The sequence below is a fragment of the Zootoca vivipara genome, chromosome 9, assembly GCF_963506605.1.
Source record: "Zootoca vivipara chromosome 9, rZooViv1.1, whole genome shotgun sequence".
Lineage (NCBI taxonomy): Eukaryota > Metazoa > Chordata > Lepidosauria > Squamata > Lacertidae > Zootoca > Zootoca vivipara.
In genome coordinates this window covers 11,254,941-11,274,305 of record NC_083284.1, presented here as the reverse complement: position 1 = coordinate 11,274,305, position 19,365 = coordinate 11,254,941, and the positions used below count along the sequence as shown (strand labels likewise).

Sequence of the window (19,365 nt, the reverse complement as noted above, 5' to 3'; positions counted from 1 at the left end):
TGACACTTCCATGTTGTTTATATAGCAGTCACTGCAGCTGGGGCAGGCTGCTCATCTCTGGCGTCCTGCCAAAGAGTCATTTCCGAAATGCCAAGACTGTGTCCTACAGAGTCTCTAGCCCTGCACAATTCTTCCGAAGCATCATGCCAGGTGCCAGAAAGGGGGGGGGGAGGCTTGATTCAGATTGGCTCTGCTTAATCGTAACACATTTTACAGAAAAATAACTCTGCTTAATCTAAGCCAATCTGATTTGAGCCTAGGAAGTTCATCATAAATAAAGGGAAAGGGACCCCTGACCATTAGGTCCAGTCGTGGATGACTCTGGGGTTGCAGCGCTCATCTCGCATTATGGGCCGAGGGAGCCGGCGTACAGCTTCCAGGTCATGTGGCCAGCATGACAAAGCCGCTTCTGGAGAACCAGAGCAGCACACGGAAACGCCGATTACCTTCCCGCCAGAGTGGTACCTATTTATCTACTTGCACTTTGACGTGCTTTCGAACTGCTAGGTGGGCAGGAGCAGGGACTGAGCAACGGGAGCTCACCCCGTCACAGGGATTTGAACCGCCGACCTTCCAATAGGCAAGCCCTAGGCTCAGTGGTTTAGACCACAGAGCCACCCATATCCCCATAAATAGTGGGTTGCAAAAACGGAGAAAAGGAAGCAATAGTCTCATCCTTAGGTTTCACCTGAAGACAGCTCTCTGGTCTTCCCTGCGCTGGCTTAGCTATGAACATTATTCTATGCCAGGCCTGATTCATTGCTTCTATCCCCCACAATCCATCCCCCCTTGATGGTTTTTTTTTTTTGCCAGTCTCCAGGTTTCAACTGTCAATAAAATAACACAACATCTCCTTGACTGGGTTAACATGCCTTGATTTGGTGGCAAAGGTACAGTCACATTGTACACGACTTTCTCAGTTGGACTCTCCGAGTTGACAAAGGAGAGATGATGGGGTTCTATTGGGGTCACACGATCTTCTAGAGCCTGAAAGAAATTAAGAAGTGACAAGCTGAGACAAAGATGCTTAGGAGGGTTACCACCACCACCACCCAAAACCCCCCACAATGGACAAATTAAGGGAGCAGCTGATATACAACAGAGATAGGGAGTTACCGGCGGTAAATGTCAGTGTTGAGATTGAGTAACTTGAGTGACTTCAAAACAGAAACCTCATCTATCTGAAAGCATGATGAAGCTAGAATTCTGCCAAACCTCACTTGATCTCCCTATGTACTGTAAGTTATTTAAACCTGTTTCAAGGGGATATGGCACCGAACACCTTCCTTCCTGCAGGCAGCAGCCAATCTATTCAGAAAGAATTTAGGAAAGCATCACACAGACTGGATCGTGATGATGCAGGAAACCATTTTATGAAGGAGAGATTGAAAAGCATGGTCCCTCTGCATGTGGGCTCACACACACACACCGCCAGAGAGCATGGAGAATCCCATCAGTAAAGTATAATATGTCATTAAATTCTCAAATTCCATAGCGAGCAATTTGCCATAAAGCCCCAGAAATGTTCTGAACAACCAATACCTCTATCATTATTATTTTTTTGCTTTATAAAAGGATCAAAATCAAGTCACCATAGCATGGCGCAAATAGTCATTCCCACACAGCTGAAAGCTGAGCTGTACAAAATGCTTTTATCTTCAGCTCTTGAAGAGGAACTTTAGATGAGCGACTCGGTGTCAGAGGCTGGACTGAGGAGAAGTGGTGGGAACCGTCACTCCCCCCTTTTCCTGAACCTTCCCAAGGGCAGGACGACAGTATTGATTTAGAACAATGGTTCGCAGAGGGGCATAGTCCAGAGGGGAAAAGCTGGGAAATACTGGGTGAGGAACAGTTAGAAGAGGAAACACCAAGAGAGAAACAGCTGGCAGATTCAGTGTCTTTGGACAGCATTCCTGACCCCCCCTTTCACCCAAGACAAGACGGGCTTTGAGAGTGATAGAACAGAGAGCGCAGTGGCAACAAGCTAAGATTACCCGACGTATGAGTAACGTAGATTAATGGGGACAGAGGGGGTGAACCTTTACTGGAAGCAACGTCATTTCTAGAAAAGATATACATTCCTTCGTCTCTTGCTGTGATTATTAAAGAAACTTACGGGTAAGAACACTTATTCCGCTTGATTTGCTTATTTACTGCCACTGATTCCCCGAAGCCTGACACATGGGGACTCTTGGAGATGCCAACCAGGCCCCATGGAACTGTTTTTCATGGGACCTGGTGCACTACCAACACCGACTCTGCAGGTAGTGCTTTTATACTAATATATGGCCCAAGCCCATCTCTCAGAGCCACTTTTGCTTTCAGCTGCTAGCTCCACCCATTTGGCATAATAAGGAGCAAGCAGAATGTCTCATGGGAAATGAGTACTTCAACACATACAACAATAGCCTCTCAGAGTGTAAGTCTGCTGGCCACAGATAGGAGTGCTCCTTGGCCAAAGGGTTGTGGCTCAACTGTTTGAATATCAGCTTTGCATGGAGAAGGTCTCAGGTTCAATTAGTGGTACCTCTCGGTAGGGCTGGGAGAGTCTCCAGTCTGAAACCCTGGAGAACCACTGCCAGTCAGTGTAAGGCCAGGGTTTCCCAAACAAAGGTTTTTGGACTACAGTTCCCATTATCCCTGACCATTGGTCCTGTTGGCTAGAGATGATGGGGGTTGTAGTCCAACAATAGCTGGAGACCCAAGTTTGGGAAACCCTGGTGCAGACAATAGTGAGTTAGATAGACCACTAGTCTGACGCAATATAAGGCAGACCTATGATGACGCGGGTGGCACTCTGGGTTAAACCACAGAGCCTAGGGCTTGCCGATCAGAAGTTTGGCGGTTCAAATCCCCGCGATGGGGTGAGCTCCCGTTGCTCAGACCCAGCTCCTGCCAACCTAGCAGTTCGAAAGCACGTCAAAGTGCAAGTAGATCAAAAGGTACTGCTCTGGCGCGAAGGTAAACGGTGTTTCCGTGAGCTGCTCTGGTTCACCAGAAGCGGCTTAGTCATGCTGGACAAACACCGGCTCCCTCGGCCAGTAAAGCAAGATGAGTGCCGCAACCCCATAGTCGTCTGCGACTGGACCTATGATAACTAATCCACATGGGGTCTGCAATGGGGCAGGCAGGGGGAGAAACAGAGGCACCCTAAATGGCACCCTGGCTACATTCTAGACATTCTTTTGCAACCATTCACTTTAAGTAACCTGAAAATCAGTTTAGGATCATGTGGAGTTAAGTTACACAACCAGGGATTTGTTTTAATATTTCCTGAACTAACAGTGCAATCTTATAAATATCTACTCAGAAGCTCCCTGGAATTCAATGGAACTTACTGCCTGGTGACCAGATACTGGATTGCAGCTTTAGTTGCGGAAAATTCTTTACCAGTGAATTTAAAAAAAACTAGGAAATGCAGAGGAGCAACTTCTTTTCACTGTTTCTTGCCTTGGGTTGGACTTACGGTCATGTGGAAAGAAGAGCCCAGGGAGATCATGGGGGACTCTGGGGTGTGTGGCAGGATGGCAATGTTGAGCAAGTGCGTCTCCAGATGGGCTTGTGGGGCGACAGCACTAGAGACCTGCAAATGTGGAATCACAGAAATGAATAAGGATTTTTTTTACACATCGTAACAAACAGGTGCAATGGCTGCCTTCTAAGGTTTATTGCATAATCTGTGCATCTCCAAAAGTTGCCTTAAAAACAACAACAACCCTCTGCCTTGTTTCCTACAGGCTAAACACTCATTCTGTTTTTGTTTAAAATAATTTTTATTGAATTTTACACACAAAAAAATACAAAAAAGAAAATATTGCAACAATCTTATTTCTTCAATATTCCTCACTTATATATAAAAAACAACGAAGATAAAAATAAAAAATAGAAAAAGAAAGAAAAAGAGAAAAATGAAAAAAAAAATCAACTTCAATTCTAAACATTTCGGACTTCCTCGTACCCCTTTCTTGAGTTCTCAATAATTCATTAATTGTTGCAGTTTCCAATTCTAGCCACCCTTTCTTTCTTCCCAAATATAACTTCTTTTTAACCATTAACCCTTCACATTTCACATTGCCTTTTTTACCCAATATTCTCTACCCTTTTACCCAGAAATATTCCAACTTAATTATCCAATTCTTTTACCCCCTTTTTATTCCCGCTTAGCAAACTAAATCTACCCCCTTTCCTTGGAATCAATGTCTCCAGAAGTTACAGCCAGCTTCTAATACATTCCAAATTCAGACCATTTTTTATCAGTCCATATAAATATATACAATTCTCATTCACCCCACTCCTGCTCTGTCCCATTCTGTACAGGAAGAACATACAGTACAAATAAACCAATTCATAGTCTTTTCTTAACAAACACACCATTGTTGTGTTGTTGTGTTGTGTTGTGTTGTTGCACTCCTTAGAACAGGCTTCCTCAAACTCGGCCCTCCAGATGTTTTGAGACTACAATTCCCATCATCCCTGACCACTGGTCCTGCTAGCTAGGGATCATGGGAGTTGTAGGCCAAAAACATCTGGAGGGCCGAGTTTGAGGAAGCCTGCCTTAGAAGATTATTGGGGGTCCCTTGATGACATCAATTATGAACTTCCCTGCGAGTCAGCTTACTGATTTTCTTCTGTGAAGCACATCAAAAAGGGAGCATTGGGATGCTCCAGAACACACTCTCCATTCATGTAAGGCAATCATGAGGTCCCAAAGGCTTGGCCAGAGTGCCATTCTCAGGATGCGACAACAACAACAACAACAACAACAACAACAACAATATTGCAGCTCAGAATTTCCAACTGTATTCTCTTGAGCAAGACAATGTGCTCAGAATGTTGCAGCATGGAATATCTGTGGGGACATGGATAATTTCCCTCTCGCGAATGGGAACAGCCAAATGTTTTATCAACGGGACCATGGGAAACAGCAACATAAAAAAAATATCCAACAAGTAAATAATAAATACATAAATTGACTTGTGGGATCCATTTTTATTAGAGGTGACTGGAAGCACAGTTCCCTGAACGCTAACAAAAAAATAATTCATCTGCATTTCCTCTGCAGCGCCAACCCCATTCATCAGGAAGCCAGCAGATGGATTATTGTTTTGCGGTAGGATAGAGCTAGATGTGGCTTCTCTCCCCTGGCACAATTTACCGTACAATTATGGCCCCGGCAGCAAGGTGCTACAGCAAGGAAAACAGCACCCCTCAGTCATGCAAAATGCATGCAAGTTAACAGCAACACAGCCATTAAATTAAAGATTAGCTTGTTCAACATCCGGCACTTCAACACTTCCTCATTATCACTTATGTTAATTACCTCAGAAATTACTTTAATTGCCTCCCGAGTGCTACCGTAATAGCTTCTATGCGGTGAGGCAAACGTACAAAACATGGTGCACAAGCATTCGAGTTAGCTAAGTCTTTCAGGAGAGCGTTAAACCTAATGAGAGGGGCCTTGTTGAGAAACACAACTTGGCATTAAAAAATAAATAAATCATATCCTGGGAAAGAAGCCTGATAGTAACACGGTTCTATGCCTGCAGGGACTAGGGCTGGGCGATATATCGATATAACATCCAAAACCAGTTTGAAATCCATATTGTGATATTGGTTTCATAATTTATGACCTGGCAATAAATCGCGAATATCATGATGTGTGTGTGTGTGTGTGTGTGTGTGTGTGTGTGTGTGTGCTTTGTAAAAAGCACAATGTGGGGGAAACCGTGAAGCCAGCCAGCGCCTCTTCATAGCTCCACCCTTATTTCAAACATTGTGATATATCGGGAATATGGCAATGTTCCATTGGTGATGCACCACAATGCTGAAAACCAGATATCGCCCAGCCCTAGCAGGGACCTTTGCCAACAACTTTGAGGAATCTGACAAGTGGGACCGATGCCGTGGTTGGCAAGCGGGCAGGAAAGCAGTTCTGCGAGGGATTAAATAAGCAAGGAGTTTGGTGACGCATAACATGCCTGGAAGCGAAAGGAGTCGCTCTCTGTCTCAGATCCGGAGTGCCTGTACCAGATCACGCCTTCGTTGATGTCTCGCTGTGTGAACGAGGTGGTTGGTGTGGCTCCTCTTCCATCAGGGAGAGGCTGCCATACTGGCCCGGGGTCATCTGCCGGCATCGGGACCAGAAACACCACTTCGCCTGAGGAGGGAGAGATGAAATGAAGAGGGAGGTGGCCTTTCAAGCGGCGATTGTCAGGAATGACCAGGACGCCAACAAGGAACTTGCAGCTTGGATGCATATGTTGGTACCAGTGTTACAGTCTTTTGAGCATCAGCCAAGTGCATTTGCATTTGCCATAGCATTTGCGTTGTTGCCATTGTCGACAAAGAAAATAAAAAGAATGCAGAACTATACTGATACAAAATCTTATACCACTTGTTCTTCTCCCGTTGAAAAGTTAGTTCCGCTTATTTTAATGGGTGAAAGGGAATTAAAAAGCACAATGTTATCATAGCTCAGTCGGTAGAGCATGAGATTCTTAATCTCAGGGTTGTGGGTTCAAGTCCCACTTTGGGCAAAAGATTCCTGCATTGCAGGGGGTTGGACTAGATCTACAATTCTCCCCATTCTAAAGGCAGGTGTATAACGCTCACCTTTCTATAGATTTCTTTGTTTTCTAATAAGTCAGTTTAGTTAACCACTCTGGCATTTTAAAGGGTTTTTGTTGCCTCTCTGTCTACTTTTAAGTTTTTACACCCTTTCCTATTGCCTCTTGGTCTACAAAAGGCTATGATTGCAATGGGTTTTTCTGTTTTATATGTTCACTGCCCTGGAATCCATTGAATTTGGGGGGCGGGGGGTTTAGAAATATTTCAAACCACTGAGAAAAGGAGAAAAGTGCCCGCAGGACATGTTCACGCCTTGCTGGATTTCAAGGCCTGCCTTGCAAGTAACGCCGGCTGAAGCATCGTACATTAATCCTTTGTAACATGTACATCTAACAAATATAGCGATCTCTACAAAAACACCAGATGTTGCTTATGCTCTCTCTTCCAATGAAAGAGGACTTTTCGAAGACAGTCCCAGGGAAGCGAGACGATAGTTAAGCAAATCCAAGGGCAGCTTCAGACAATGCAGAAGAGCAGTAGCAGCTGAACAAGCAATATCTGCAAGCCCCACACATTTGAATATGGGAGGTGGGGGACAATTGGACACCAAAAGGGCGACCATCTTCAGGCCCTGTTGGCGGGTGTGGCGAGATACACCGGTAAAGGGTCCCCGGACGTTTGACGGTCTATTGACCCAATACCTCCCTCGCCTATTTCTTCCCCTTGCTGCCACCAACCAGTAAATCTGTGTATTGGTACACAATTGATTTGAACTCAGTCAGATGAACAAAACAATTAAGTTTATTTGATGTGAAGATCTTACAAGCATATCAATTCTTATTGGTTTCTCAATTATGTTTACTTTAAGCTTAACCTTTAGTCTTCGTTCCCCCCCCCTTGTCCTTCCTGACTGAAATTCTCTTCTTAACTCTTATAGATTCTGCCCCGCCGCTCACCTCGCTAGCTTCTCTAACCCTCTATTTCAAAATCCTTTCTACCTCTCTCATCAAATCCACCTCAACTCAACTCTTTAACTCCTTTTTCTCCCCCTCCTGTCTGCCTGCTTCTCCTTATATACCCCTGCTTCTGCCTGGAGAGCTCCCATTGGCCGTTTACCTCCCTGGCAACTTAACTCTTTCTAGACCCCTAGAGGTGAAATGCCACAGAGGGCTTCCCAGAAGCAGCTGACCCAACTGGCCAGTGTCGGAAACAAGACAGGAAAAAAGGTCAACCTTTTCATTTGATCCAACAGAGCTCCTCTTACATTCTTGTCACTGGGGGTGGAGATGCAAAACATCTCCTGCTCATGATGCAGGAAAACATGACCAGCCAAAGGCATATAAAGGAATGTGGATTCACTCTGCGATTCTTCCCCACAAGGTTGTGGAGCAGCCTGGCTATCTGGCTGAGAGTTGGATTTAAGTTCCACGAAATCAGGCAGTAAAGGGGAAAGGCTAAGGCCGAGGGTTGACCGGGTGTTGGGGGAGGCAGATCTCACCTGACCTCTGAGTGAAGAGGCTATACTAGCATCACTCCCTCGATTTCCAAAGTTCAGGGGATGAGTGCATTGGGTTAATGTTATGTACATAAAATGGCATCACCTGAACACTAGAGGAAAGTATCTGCAGACCCTGCAGATTTGCAGAAGCACATAGAATCATCGAATTGAGGAGTTGGCCTACTTGGGAGGAGGCCCAGTTGAGGAATAGGAATGGGTGGCCTAACTGCACACAACCTCTCAGCCTCTGCCAAGCCTCTGCCAAGCAGTGAGGGAACCGCCAGAAGGCCCTTGGAGCTGGACCTCAGTGAGCGGGCTGGACGATGGTGGTTGAGATGTTCCTTCATGTATACAGGGTATACTAGCATGCTAAGCCCTTGCTTTCTCCTCAGACCTGGCTCAGACCTCAGAAAGCGGAACCGACCTCTCAGACACTCCTGTTGAGGTTGTTCGATTTTGTATTTATGAGGCCGGAGAGGGCTCAGCAACACCGAAAGCTTTGTCAAACCTGCACTCCTTCGGCATTATTACAGACGTTGGGACAGCTCTCAAGAGAAATCCCATCACGCTGACAATAATATTGGGATTCAATATTAGTGCCGCTGCCTGCAGCTGTCCTCTGGGTTGCTGATGGGACGCGGGCACTGAGGCCTGTAATCTATTTTGACACCGGAGTTACAGATTCCATTACGCTGACAGTTTGGAGGCCACTGCCTTGCGGCCCATGTTTGTGCTCCTGGCAGATCGAGTCCCATCGGGACTTCCGCGATGTCTATTTAATATCTAACTGCTGCATTATTTAAAATGCATACATCTCAATTAAATAAACCCACACACCCAAGCCAATCTGGCATGTAATTGATACTTCCTCTGTACGTTTCCCAGCCTTTGTGAAATCACACTGCGGTAGCTAAATTTAGCTGGAATCATTACCGGGATGGGGGGGTTAGGGCATTGACCGTTAGTAATAATAATGATCTCTCTCTTTCTCTATTGTAAGACTTGGGGGAGTTGGCGAAGAGAAGCTTACTGGAGCCAGAAGTGTTGTTGGCTGCCTTAATGGTCGTCGTGAAGTGGGCAAACACCTCCCTTGTTAGATAAATAACACAAAACGACTAGGAAATAGTTACAGGAAATAGAAGACTCCTCTGAAAGGGCTGTAGCTCAGCAAAAGAGCACATGTTTTCCATGTGGACAGTCTCAAGGTTCAATCTCTAGCTTCTCCAAATAGATCATGGAAAAACCTACCAGAGAGGAATGGCAGATCAAGTTGATGAATTATTATGACAAAACGGCTAAAATGACCAGAAGAATCAGAAATCAGAAAGACCAAAATTTTAATAAGGAATGGGGGGAATTTATAATTCATCTTAAAAACCATTGTAAATAGTTAAAATCGTTAGTAGGATTGGAATTACACTTGTAATTAAATGGTGAATTTTGGACACAATGAGGAGGTAAAAGATTTGGATTATAGGAGGAAATTATTAACAATAGGACCCACAAAAGGGAGGAGGGAAGTCCAGGAGATTCTCTGGAATCTTGTTTCTACCTTTATCTGAAACTCTGGAGAGCCACTTCCATGGTTTAGACCAGAGATGGGCAACGTTTTTGGTCCTGTGGTTTGCCTGCAGTATTATTTTAGAAAAAGCATGCCCTCACTGTCTGTCTGTCTGTCTGTCTGTCTGTCTGTCTGTCTGTCTGTCTGTCTGTCTGTCACTCATAAGGGGGAATGTTTCTCCTAAGATGGTACCTTGCTGCCATATTTGACATAAAAACAATGCAAGTGGGTGGAGTTAAGTTTTTCTCAGGGTAGATCCATTGGGTCTGAAACTGGTTACACAGCCCAGCGTTCAAATTTCTACAGCATCATGAAGCTTTGAGGTTGGGCCAACTGATTTCTCTTTCTCAGCTGAGCCTAACTCACAGGGTTGTGGTTAGGTTAAAGTAGCCCGCAACAAAGCACACCATCCTGGGCTCTGTTGAGAAGAGGTGGGGATACCAATGTAAACTTCAGCAAACCATCTTCTGCTTCACATCTCATTTAAATGGGCCATCTCTAGAGACCTCCCAACATGCTGGGAAAAGAGGGAATCTGGGGGTTGTCTATAGGCCACACATTATTTAAAAAAACACACCCTGCTTTCTGTGCTTCCCTAAAGTTTATTTATTCAAGTCCTAAAAAGAATGTATCACAGGAAAAAAAGAAAAACCTAAGTATTTCTGATGACTTCCAAGTTCAGGGGTTTTCATCTACTTACTCCTGTCCTGAAGCAATAACTTCCCTTGTTTGTGTCATCAATTAGTTGTCGAGGAGATAATTGGGACGATACAAGGAGAGGAATTATAACTTCAGAAAGAGAACAGGCTCTGGGAAAATAAGAACCCCTGAGGATAAGATTGCTGTCTTTTACAATAATGCTTCTCGTTCATACTAATTAGCAGAGAGACCCCATCAACAGCACAAGGCCTCTGCTAAAGTCACTTCGACTGCGGCGGTTTTATACGTGAGCTCTCTCTCTCTCTGCCAGCAGTTGCTTTAAACAGCATCTGGTTTGTTACACACACACACACAGCAAGAAAGCTGTCAGGATAAACCGGCTCCATTAGTAGACGTGGAGCTGTTTCCTGGATTTTGGCTTTTTAACTGAGAAACCTAAGGCAGAGGTGAAGAAATCTGCAGGAATATCAAAGGAAGCTTCAGTGGAAAAGGTTAGTGAAAATTCTCAGGCACCTCCTGCAGACCTCTGTGTTGCCACCTAATTTTATCTAAAATGAAGTTCGAGGCAAAATGTTCTGCTCAAGCAAGGTAGCCCTGGCAATTTCAGGAAAAGGGAAGCTGATTTTTCGTGAGGTTCGCTAGATTCTTCAGGGCGGTTTCATACACCCGCCGCTTACCGTATCGTGGCTGATCTCTAATTGTGTAGACGATCGCGGAATCGCTGACCCCTGGCACCTCAGCTTGCAGAATTCTGTTGGTGATTTGCAGCATCCCTCCCTCCGGGACCCACACCATCGAGCTAGCAACTAATCGCGGCAGCCCATTGCTCTGGGAAGAGGACAGAAAGAGACCACAGTCATAAAATGCTGACCAACAGGAAACATATTTCGAAGACACGAATAAGGCTGGCCATCTTACAGCAGGCGGTATTATTAGAAGTCAAACCGAAAACCTGAACCAGCCAACCACTTACTTTTTTTCTCAGGGATGAGGAACCCTTTTTCAATCCAAGGGCCACATTCCCTTCTCAGCAACCTTCCGGGGGCCAGAAAAGTGGGTGGGTGTAAATTTTTCCTTTGTAAAATAGGCTGGGTTCTACATACACTCTCACCCGCCTTGGTATCCTCCTCGCAGACAAGCAAGGGTTATTATCAGAGTTCAATGACATATTCCATCCAGGTAAAAACGTCCGGGGTGCGAAGCAGAACCGCTGGGGGTGTGGCTTGGAGAGAGGGGGTGTGGCTAAGAGTCCTGAGGGCCAGACAGAGATGGAGGGCCATGTTCAGCTCCTGAGCCTTAGGTCCCCCACCCCTGCAGGTAGGTGTCAGGAGTCTTGATTTGGGGAGACCAGGGATTTGGGGAAAGAGCACAACCACCTTAAATACTGAGGAACAATCTTAGTAGGAACATCTCAGGGGTCCCTGGGAGTGGGAAGGTGGCCCCAGTGTGCTCATTAAAATAGGTAGCTAAAGGCTGCTGCTGTTAGATTTTTCTAAAGCTGTTGTTTTAAAATGTTTTAAAATCTAATATGTTAGTTTTGATTTTTGTATTTGCCTTTGTGGGGTGGAGGGTTGGTTAGGGGCTTTTGTTGGGGGTATATTTTTTATTAGTCTGTATACATTAGTATTGCGAATTGTCTTAATTATTTTTATGATGTATTTTGTGCTTTTATGCTGTGACTTTGTGTTGTAAAACGCCCTGAGACCCACGGGTATAGGGATGTATATAAATTTTAAATAATAATAATAATAAAGTAACAATAACAATAATGTTATGGTAATAAAATAAATATGTAATAATAATAATAATAATAATAATAATACTGTTAAGCAGAACAGAACATTAAAGAAAATTCTTTTGCTGCAGAATCCACTTTAGTAGCAGGCATTTCACAGAGAGTGGACCTCTTGAAAACGTGAAGAAGATTTTCAGAAATCAGAGAACCAGAGTCTGGATGTGCTTTGAAGTCCTGTAAGCATGTAGGATCAAAAAGCTGCTTTGCTTAAGCATCAAGGAATGCTCGTAAGTATATATGTATTTTTTAAAAGTCCAAGGAGTTTCTAGATTGACTCCATCTTATATGTGGAAGCAGTCCTGAGGGCCAGGGAGAGAGGTTTGGAGGGCCACGTTGGGCCTGAGGGACCCCACATACAACTGTAGGCGTAAAGGACTCTCTCCTCAGTACAACTTCCCTTGCTCCCCTCCACAAATCTAAAAGGGACTAGGATTTCATCAGTGGAGAGTTTGCTTTTATTCCTCCTAAATGGACAAAAGGAAGAAATCACCCCCCCTTCCGTCCTTATCTAATCTTTTTCCAGTCATTTTTGAAACAACATTCCTTCTTGGCAGCCTTTGATGCTTTAATCCAGGGGTCCCCAGACTGTGGCCCAGGGGCCGGATATGGCCCGAAGGCCTAATTTATCCGGCCCCGCCACCTGCTGCCGCTGCCCGCTCTTCCCGGCACGGCACGGCACGGCACGGCACGGCACGGCACGGCTGCCCACTTCTGGGTCAAAGGAGGACCGGAAATAGCTAGCATGCATGCGCAAGTGTCATTTCCAGTGTACTTCTGGGTCGGAGGCCCGTGTGCATGCGCACAAGCTATTTCCAGTGCTCCTGCGACCCGGAAGTGCATCAAAAATAGCATGTGTGCATGCGTATGGGGGCGCGATCCCACGCCCTCCGGCCCACCAAGCGATCGGCACTTCGGGCACTGGCCCGAAGCGTGGTAAGTTTGGAAACCCCTGCTTTAATCCAACAAATAAATAAAAGTTAAGGAGGCTATTATTATTATTATTATTATTATTATTATTATTATTATTATTATTTGCAGGTAGGTAGCCATGTTGGTCTGCCGTCGAAACAAAATAAAAATAAAATAGAAAAATTACTTCCAGTAGCACCTTAGAGACCAACTAAGTTTGTCATTACCAACTAAGGGACCCAGGTGGCGCTGTGGGTTAAACCACTGAGCCTAGGGCTTGCTGATGAGAAGGTCGGCGATTCGAATCCCTGCAAAGGGGTGAGCTCCCGTTGCTCGGTCCCAGCTCCTGCCCACCTAGCAGTTTGAAAGCACATCAAAGTGCAAGTAGATAAATAGGGACCGCTCCAGGGGGAAGGTAAACGGCATTTCCGTGCGCTGCTCTGGTTCGCCAGAAGCAGCTTTGTCATGCTGGCCACATGACCCGGAAGCTGTCTGCGGACAAACGCCGGTTCCCTCGGCCTATAGCGCGAGATGAGCGCCGCAACCCCAGAGTCGGACACGACTGGACCTGATGGTCAGGGGCGCCTTTAAGTTTGTCATTGGTGTGAGCTTTCGTGTGCAAGCACACTTTTTCAGATGCACATGGAAGCTCATGCCAATAACAAACTTAGTTGGTCTCTAAGGTGCTACTGGAAGTAATTTTTCTATTTTATTACTACTACTACTACTACTACTACTACTACTACTACTCATTTCATACTCATTTAAGAATGGAATCCCAAAGCAGTTTACAACACATTAAAACATCAATTAAAACAATCCAGAATAAAAAAATTGCTGAAGAAAGTCCAATATAAAATATAAATTAACTGGAAACTAAAATATTATCTTTAAGATTTCAAAATAAAACATTACAAAGGGGGTCAACTACAGAATGCACATTTAACGCAGCAAACTTAACAACAACAATTATCCTAAACGCTTCAAAAGAAAAGGAAGTCAAATGTAAAATGCACATTTTAAATGGCACAATTACCAAGAGAACAAACTATTATCATAAGCATAGAATAGATCTGCTGCTGCCAAGATTGCCAACCCTCCAAACTTATTACTTATGATTCACCAGTTCTAAGCCAGCTTTGTTAAAAATCAGGCAGGATTTGGTGTCAGCAATTTACAATGGAAGTATCTGAACTCAGATACTGGATATGAACTTAGAACTGGATATGGAAGAACTGATTGGTTCAAAATTGGGAAAGGAGTACGACAAGGTTGTATATTGTCTCCCTGCTTATTTAACTTATATGCAGAATTCATCATGCGAAAGGCTGGACTAGATGAATCCCAAGCCGGAATTAAGATTGCCGGAAGAAATATCAACAACCTCAGATAAGCAGATGACACAACCTTGATGGCAGAAAGTGAGGAGGAATTAAAGAACCTTTTAATGAGGGTGAAAGAGGAGAGCGCAAAATATGGTCTGAAGCTCAACATCAAAAAAACCAAGATCATGGCCACTGGTCCCATCACCTCCTGGCAAATAGAAGGGGAAGAAATGGAGGCAGTGAGAGATTTTACTTTCTTGGGCTCCTTGATCACTGCAGATGGTGACAGCAGTCACGAAATTAAAAGACGCCTGCTTCTCGGGAGAAAAGCAATGACAAACCTAGACAGCATCTTAAAAAGCAGAGACATCACCTTGCCTACAAAGGTCCATATAGTTAAAGCTATGGTTTTCCCTGTAGTGATGTATGGAAGTGAGAGCTGGACCATAAAGAAGGCTGATCGCCGAAGAATTGATGCTTTTGAATTATGGTGCTGGAGGAGACTCTTGAGAGTCCCATGGACTGCAAGAAGATCAAACCTATCCATTCTGAAGGAAATCAGCCCTGAGTGCTCACTGGAAGGACAGATCCTGAAGCTGAGGCTCCAATACTTTGGCCACATCATGAGAAGAGAAGACTCCCTGGAAAAGACCCTGATGTTGGGAAAGATGGAGGGCACTAGGAGAAGGGGACGACAGAGGACAAGATGGTTGGACAGTGTTCTCGAAGCTACGAATATGAGTTTGACCAAACTGCGGGAGGCAGTGGAAGACAGGAGTGCCTGGCGTGCTATGGTCCATGGGGTCACAAAGAGTCGGACACGACTAAACGACTAAACAACAACAATCTGAACTCAGCAGCAAAATCTCTAACACTCTACAAACAGGTTCCACATTAATTCCTGCATGTCCAGCTTGATGCTGCCTTTACAGCTGATGTCATCAACCTTTTCAGAGCTGAGAGCACTTTTGAAGTTTTGAGCAAGTGATGTGGGTGAAATCGCTCCACTCGCTTCTTGCCCTCCTTCCCCAGATCAGCCCTCTCCACCCCCATCCTCCGAGGCAAGATGGCATTTTGATCCACTGCTTCTTCCTTCCCCAGAAGCAAACATAGCCTAGCTTGCTCCAGAAGAAAGCCTTGCCCAAACTTTTACAAGCCCTAAGCGGGCTGTGAGCTGCAGAATCAGAGGATCACGAAACAGCACCCAGGACAACTGGTTTTCATCTCTGTCTCGGATCCTCAGAGAATCACAAGCCCAGGCCACTGCCATTTCCGAAACTGCCACCAGGGCTCAATGCAGTGAAAAAGCAACAACAACTCAGGTAGACCAGATGTTCCCATTTGGCATGGCAGCTTCAAAGGTAAAGGTAAAGGGACCCCTGACCATTAGGTCCAGTCGTGACCGACTCTGGGGTTGCGGCGCTCATCTTGCGTTATTGGCTGAGGGAGCCGGCGTATAGCTTCCAGGCCATGTGGCCAGCATGACAAAGCCGCTTCTGGTGAACCAGAGCAGCACATGGAAACGCCGTTTACCTTCCCGCCGGAGCGGTACCTATTTATCTACTTGCACTTTGATGTGCTTTCGAACTGCTAGGTTGGCAGGAGCTGGGACCAAGCAATGGGAGCTCACCCCGTCGCAGGGATTCGAACCGCCAACCTTCTGATCAGCAAGCCCTAAGCTCAGTGGTTGCCCTAATTTAAAAAGATCAGTCTGAAGACTGGGGTAAAGCACTGAAACCGCTGAGAGAAGATATTGTAAAACTCACCCAAATGTCTCAGACATTTCCACAACAGATAATGAAGCAATGGAACTCAGCAAGAAGAACAGAACTACAGTCAAACCTCAGATCTCGAATGCCTCCATTTTGGAACATTTCGGTTCCCGAACGCCGAAAACCTGGAAGTAAATGCTCCAGTTTCCAAACGTTTTTCGGAAGTCGAATGTCTGACATGGCTTCCGCTTGAGTGCAAGAAGCACATGCAACCAATTGAAAGCCGCACCTCAGTTGTCGAACATTTCGGAAACCGAACGGGCTTCTGGAATGGATTATGTTGGACAACCGAGGTTTGACTGCATGATGAAAAATGTATTTTAAAAAACACTCTGACATCAAACTGCAGTTCAAGGATGTGCAGAATCAGGACTGTCACCAGAATTTACGCCTCTGAGAGTCTCTGGGGAACTTTGGAGACACCAACCTACGTGAAGCTTTTGTGTCCTGGATAAAGAAAACACTTCCTGGCGCCATTATACAAGCCAGCCATTTTGAGAGGATGCACAGAGCACTCCATCCAAAAATTTTAAAAAATGGTGAGACACTGTTGTTCGCTTGGGCTCCTCCATAATTAAAAATGACTTAATTCAAAAGTTCAGAACACTGAGAAGAAATGTAACAGAAAATTCAACAATAAACATCTACCAGGATCTCTGCACAAGAACGCGGCAACGCAGCTGTGAACTTTGCACCACGGTAGTCCATGAAGCAGGCATAAGGTTGCTGCCCATTCAAACTCCCAATAATTTATGAAGGAGTAACGAAAGACGCTTCCACACAACTGGAGGTGTTTTTTTTAATAAAAAAAATCACTGAATCAACTGGGACTGCAACCAAATGAAGACAAACAGCTGGGAGAAGTAGGCAGTGGAGAGAGAAATTCAAAGGAGGAGACTGGCAGCAAATAAAAAAGGAAGAAAAAAAAGAAAAAAAGACACCTGCAAAAAAAAAAATCCTCAACAACAACAGCAAAAACAGCACACAGGTGGCTTCTTCGCTGCCTACTGAAATTACCAACTATAAAATTGTTTCAGTAGCACCTTAAAGACCAACTAAGTTTTTATTTTGGTATGAGCTTTCGTGTGCATGCACACTTCTTCAGATAGGTATCTGAAGAAGTGTGCATGCACACGAAAGCTCATACCAAAATAAAAACTTAGTTGGTCTTTAAGGTGCTACTGAAGGAATTTTTTTATTTTACTTCGATCCAGACCAACACGGCTACCTACCTGTAACTATAAAATTGTTGTTGTTGTTGTTTAGTCGTGTCCGACTCTTCATGACCCCATGGACCAGAGCACGCCAGGCACTCCTGTCTTCCACTGCCTCCAAATTCATGTTGGTAGCTTCGAGAACACTTGTCCAACCATCTCGTCCTCTGTCGTCCCCTTCTCCTTGTGCCCTCCATCTTTCCCAGCATCAGGGTCTTTTCCAGGGAGTCTTCTCTTCTCATGAGGTGGCCAAAGTATTGGAGCCTCAGCTTAAGGATCTGCCCTTCCAGTGAGCACTCAGGGCTGATTTCCTTCAGAATGGATAGGTTTGATCTTCTTGCAGTCCATGGACTCTCAAGAGTCTCCTCCTCCAACACCATAATTCAAAAGCCTTCTTTATGGTCCAGCTCTCACCAGATGAGTGTGACAGATGACAGACTCCCAGCTGTTTGTCTTCATTTGGCTGCAGTCCCAGTTGATTCAGTGATTCAACCACGTCTAATGATTTTCAAACCTCATCTCTTAATCTTACATTTGTTATCCTGACTATTACTTTTAATAATCCGTAACTTAAAATCCATTCTCATAAATCTTTTCTGCAATATTTCATATAGTTCTCCTTACAAAACTTCTTGTAGGCCTACAAGTGTAGTCAACTGGTTACAATTGTCTTTCAGATAACTTGTATATTTACTCCAATCTTTCAGGAATTTCTGGTCCCACTGGTTTCGAATTCTCCCTGTCATCTTATCCAATTCTGCATAATCCAAAAAATCTATTAAATTTTATTCATGCAAACAAGAGACCTCAGCTACATCATAAAAACCCTTTACAGAGCCAAGAGAGAAGGGTGTATAAAGATTATGCTCACTTAAAGGATATCCTTTTGATTTTACAAGGCTCAGACCAGGCCCCTGGTTAAAAAGGGATGATGGAGGTCAAGACTTTATGTGTTCCCTTTTCAGAAAATGGACAAGACACTAGAAGGCATTATTAATCCCCTTTTAAAATAAAATAAAAAATAGATTTGACCATATGGGAAAAAATGGAGACTGCAGCTCTGCACACGCTTTGGGGTATTTTCCCCACACGCAACAAATGAAAGGCCATTTTCGTTCACCTCCGGGAAAAAGAACTCTGCACATGACCCAAGCTGTTTCAAGCACCAACAAAAAGTGGGGGGGGGAGCCCTGCTTGAGTTTTGCAAAGATTTTGGAAGTGCTGCTCTCCTAAAACCTCGATTGCTTTCAGACCCAAGCAGCTGAAAACATTCCTCACAGCAGAAAAGCATCCAACATAGATTAAACATTCTCAGTTTCTGTCGGCACTCTTTTTTTGTTGGTGCCTTTACGATAATGCGTTTTTATATGGCTGTTTAAAAAAAGGTTGTTTTTTTTATATAAAAAAAGATATATTAGACTTCAAGCTGAAATTCTACAAATGCCCTTTCAAATCAGGGCATACCACACTGAAATTGTTCAGCCTTTCATTCTAATAAGGTGCATGTTCACAGATAAGGAGCGTGAGTAAAAGGAGGCCTCCAGCTAGGGTTATACCAGCGTCCATAACACCACTTGGATAACAACCAAGAAGAAGAGGAGGGAGGGAGGGAAGAAAGAAATCTTCTTTTATGTATGTCTAGACGCCGCTTCTCCAGAAATAAACCTGGCATCTGGTTTGTCTCCCAAGGCTATTGTGGAAAGGTGATAATTAGGCTAAGACAGAAACTGGGTCTTTGCCAGCCCTACCTCACACTAAATCCTCTAGGGGTTTTCCGTGGCTCTCAAACCAGCGGTATCTTTTGCTCTTTTCCCCCAAACGCTTGCAAAGTGGGATTCAGAAAATAATGAGACAAGGGAGTGTGAAATTGCCTAATAAAGCAAATTATATTCCGCAATCCACCTTCATCATTGTTTGTTAACAAAACCCGAGCGATCAACAGAAGGCGGGGAAATAATGCTCTCGACGCCTTAGAATCAAACACCCACCAGTTTGTTGTCTCGTGGGGAAACTGAGATGTGAAAGGCGAGGGATTTATACGATCTGGAGAGAAACCGAAGGATA

The 19,365-nt window shown here is 44.5% G+C and overlaps 1 protein-coding gene across 2 annotated transcripts in view; it reads right to left on the bottom strand.

Moving 5' to 3' along the window:
• FRAS1 (Fraser extracellular matrix complex subunit 1) overlaps positions 1-19,365 on the bottom strand; it is a 332,187-nt gene that overhangs the window by 78,214 nt on the left and 234,608 nt on the right. For both annotated transcript variants that reach the window (XM_060278390.1, XM_060278389.1), the window contains 4 exons: positions 10,964-11,114; positions 5,979-6,157; positions 3,467-3,583; positions 873-987 (listed from right to left, as the gene is read on the bottom strand). In XM_060278390.1, coding sequence (XP_060134373.1) covers positions 873-987; positions 3,467-3,583; positions 5,979-6,157; positions 10,964-11,114 — 562 coding nt within the window. The remainder of the gene's footprint in view (positions 1-872; positions 988-3,466; positions 3,584-5,978; positions 6,158-10,963; positions 11,115-19,365) is intronic.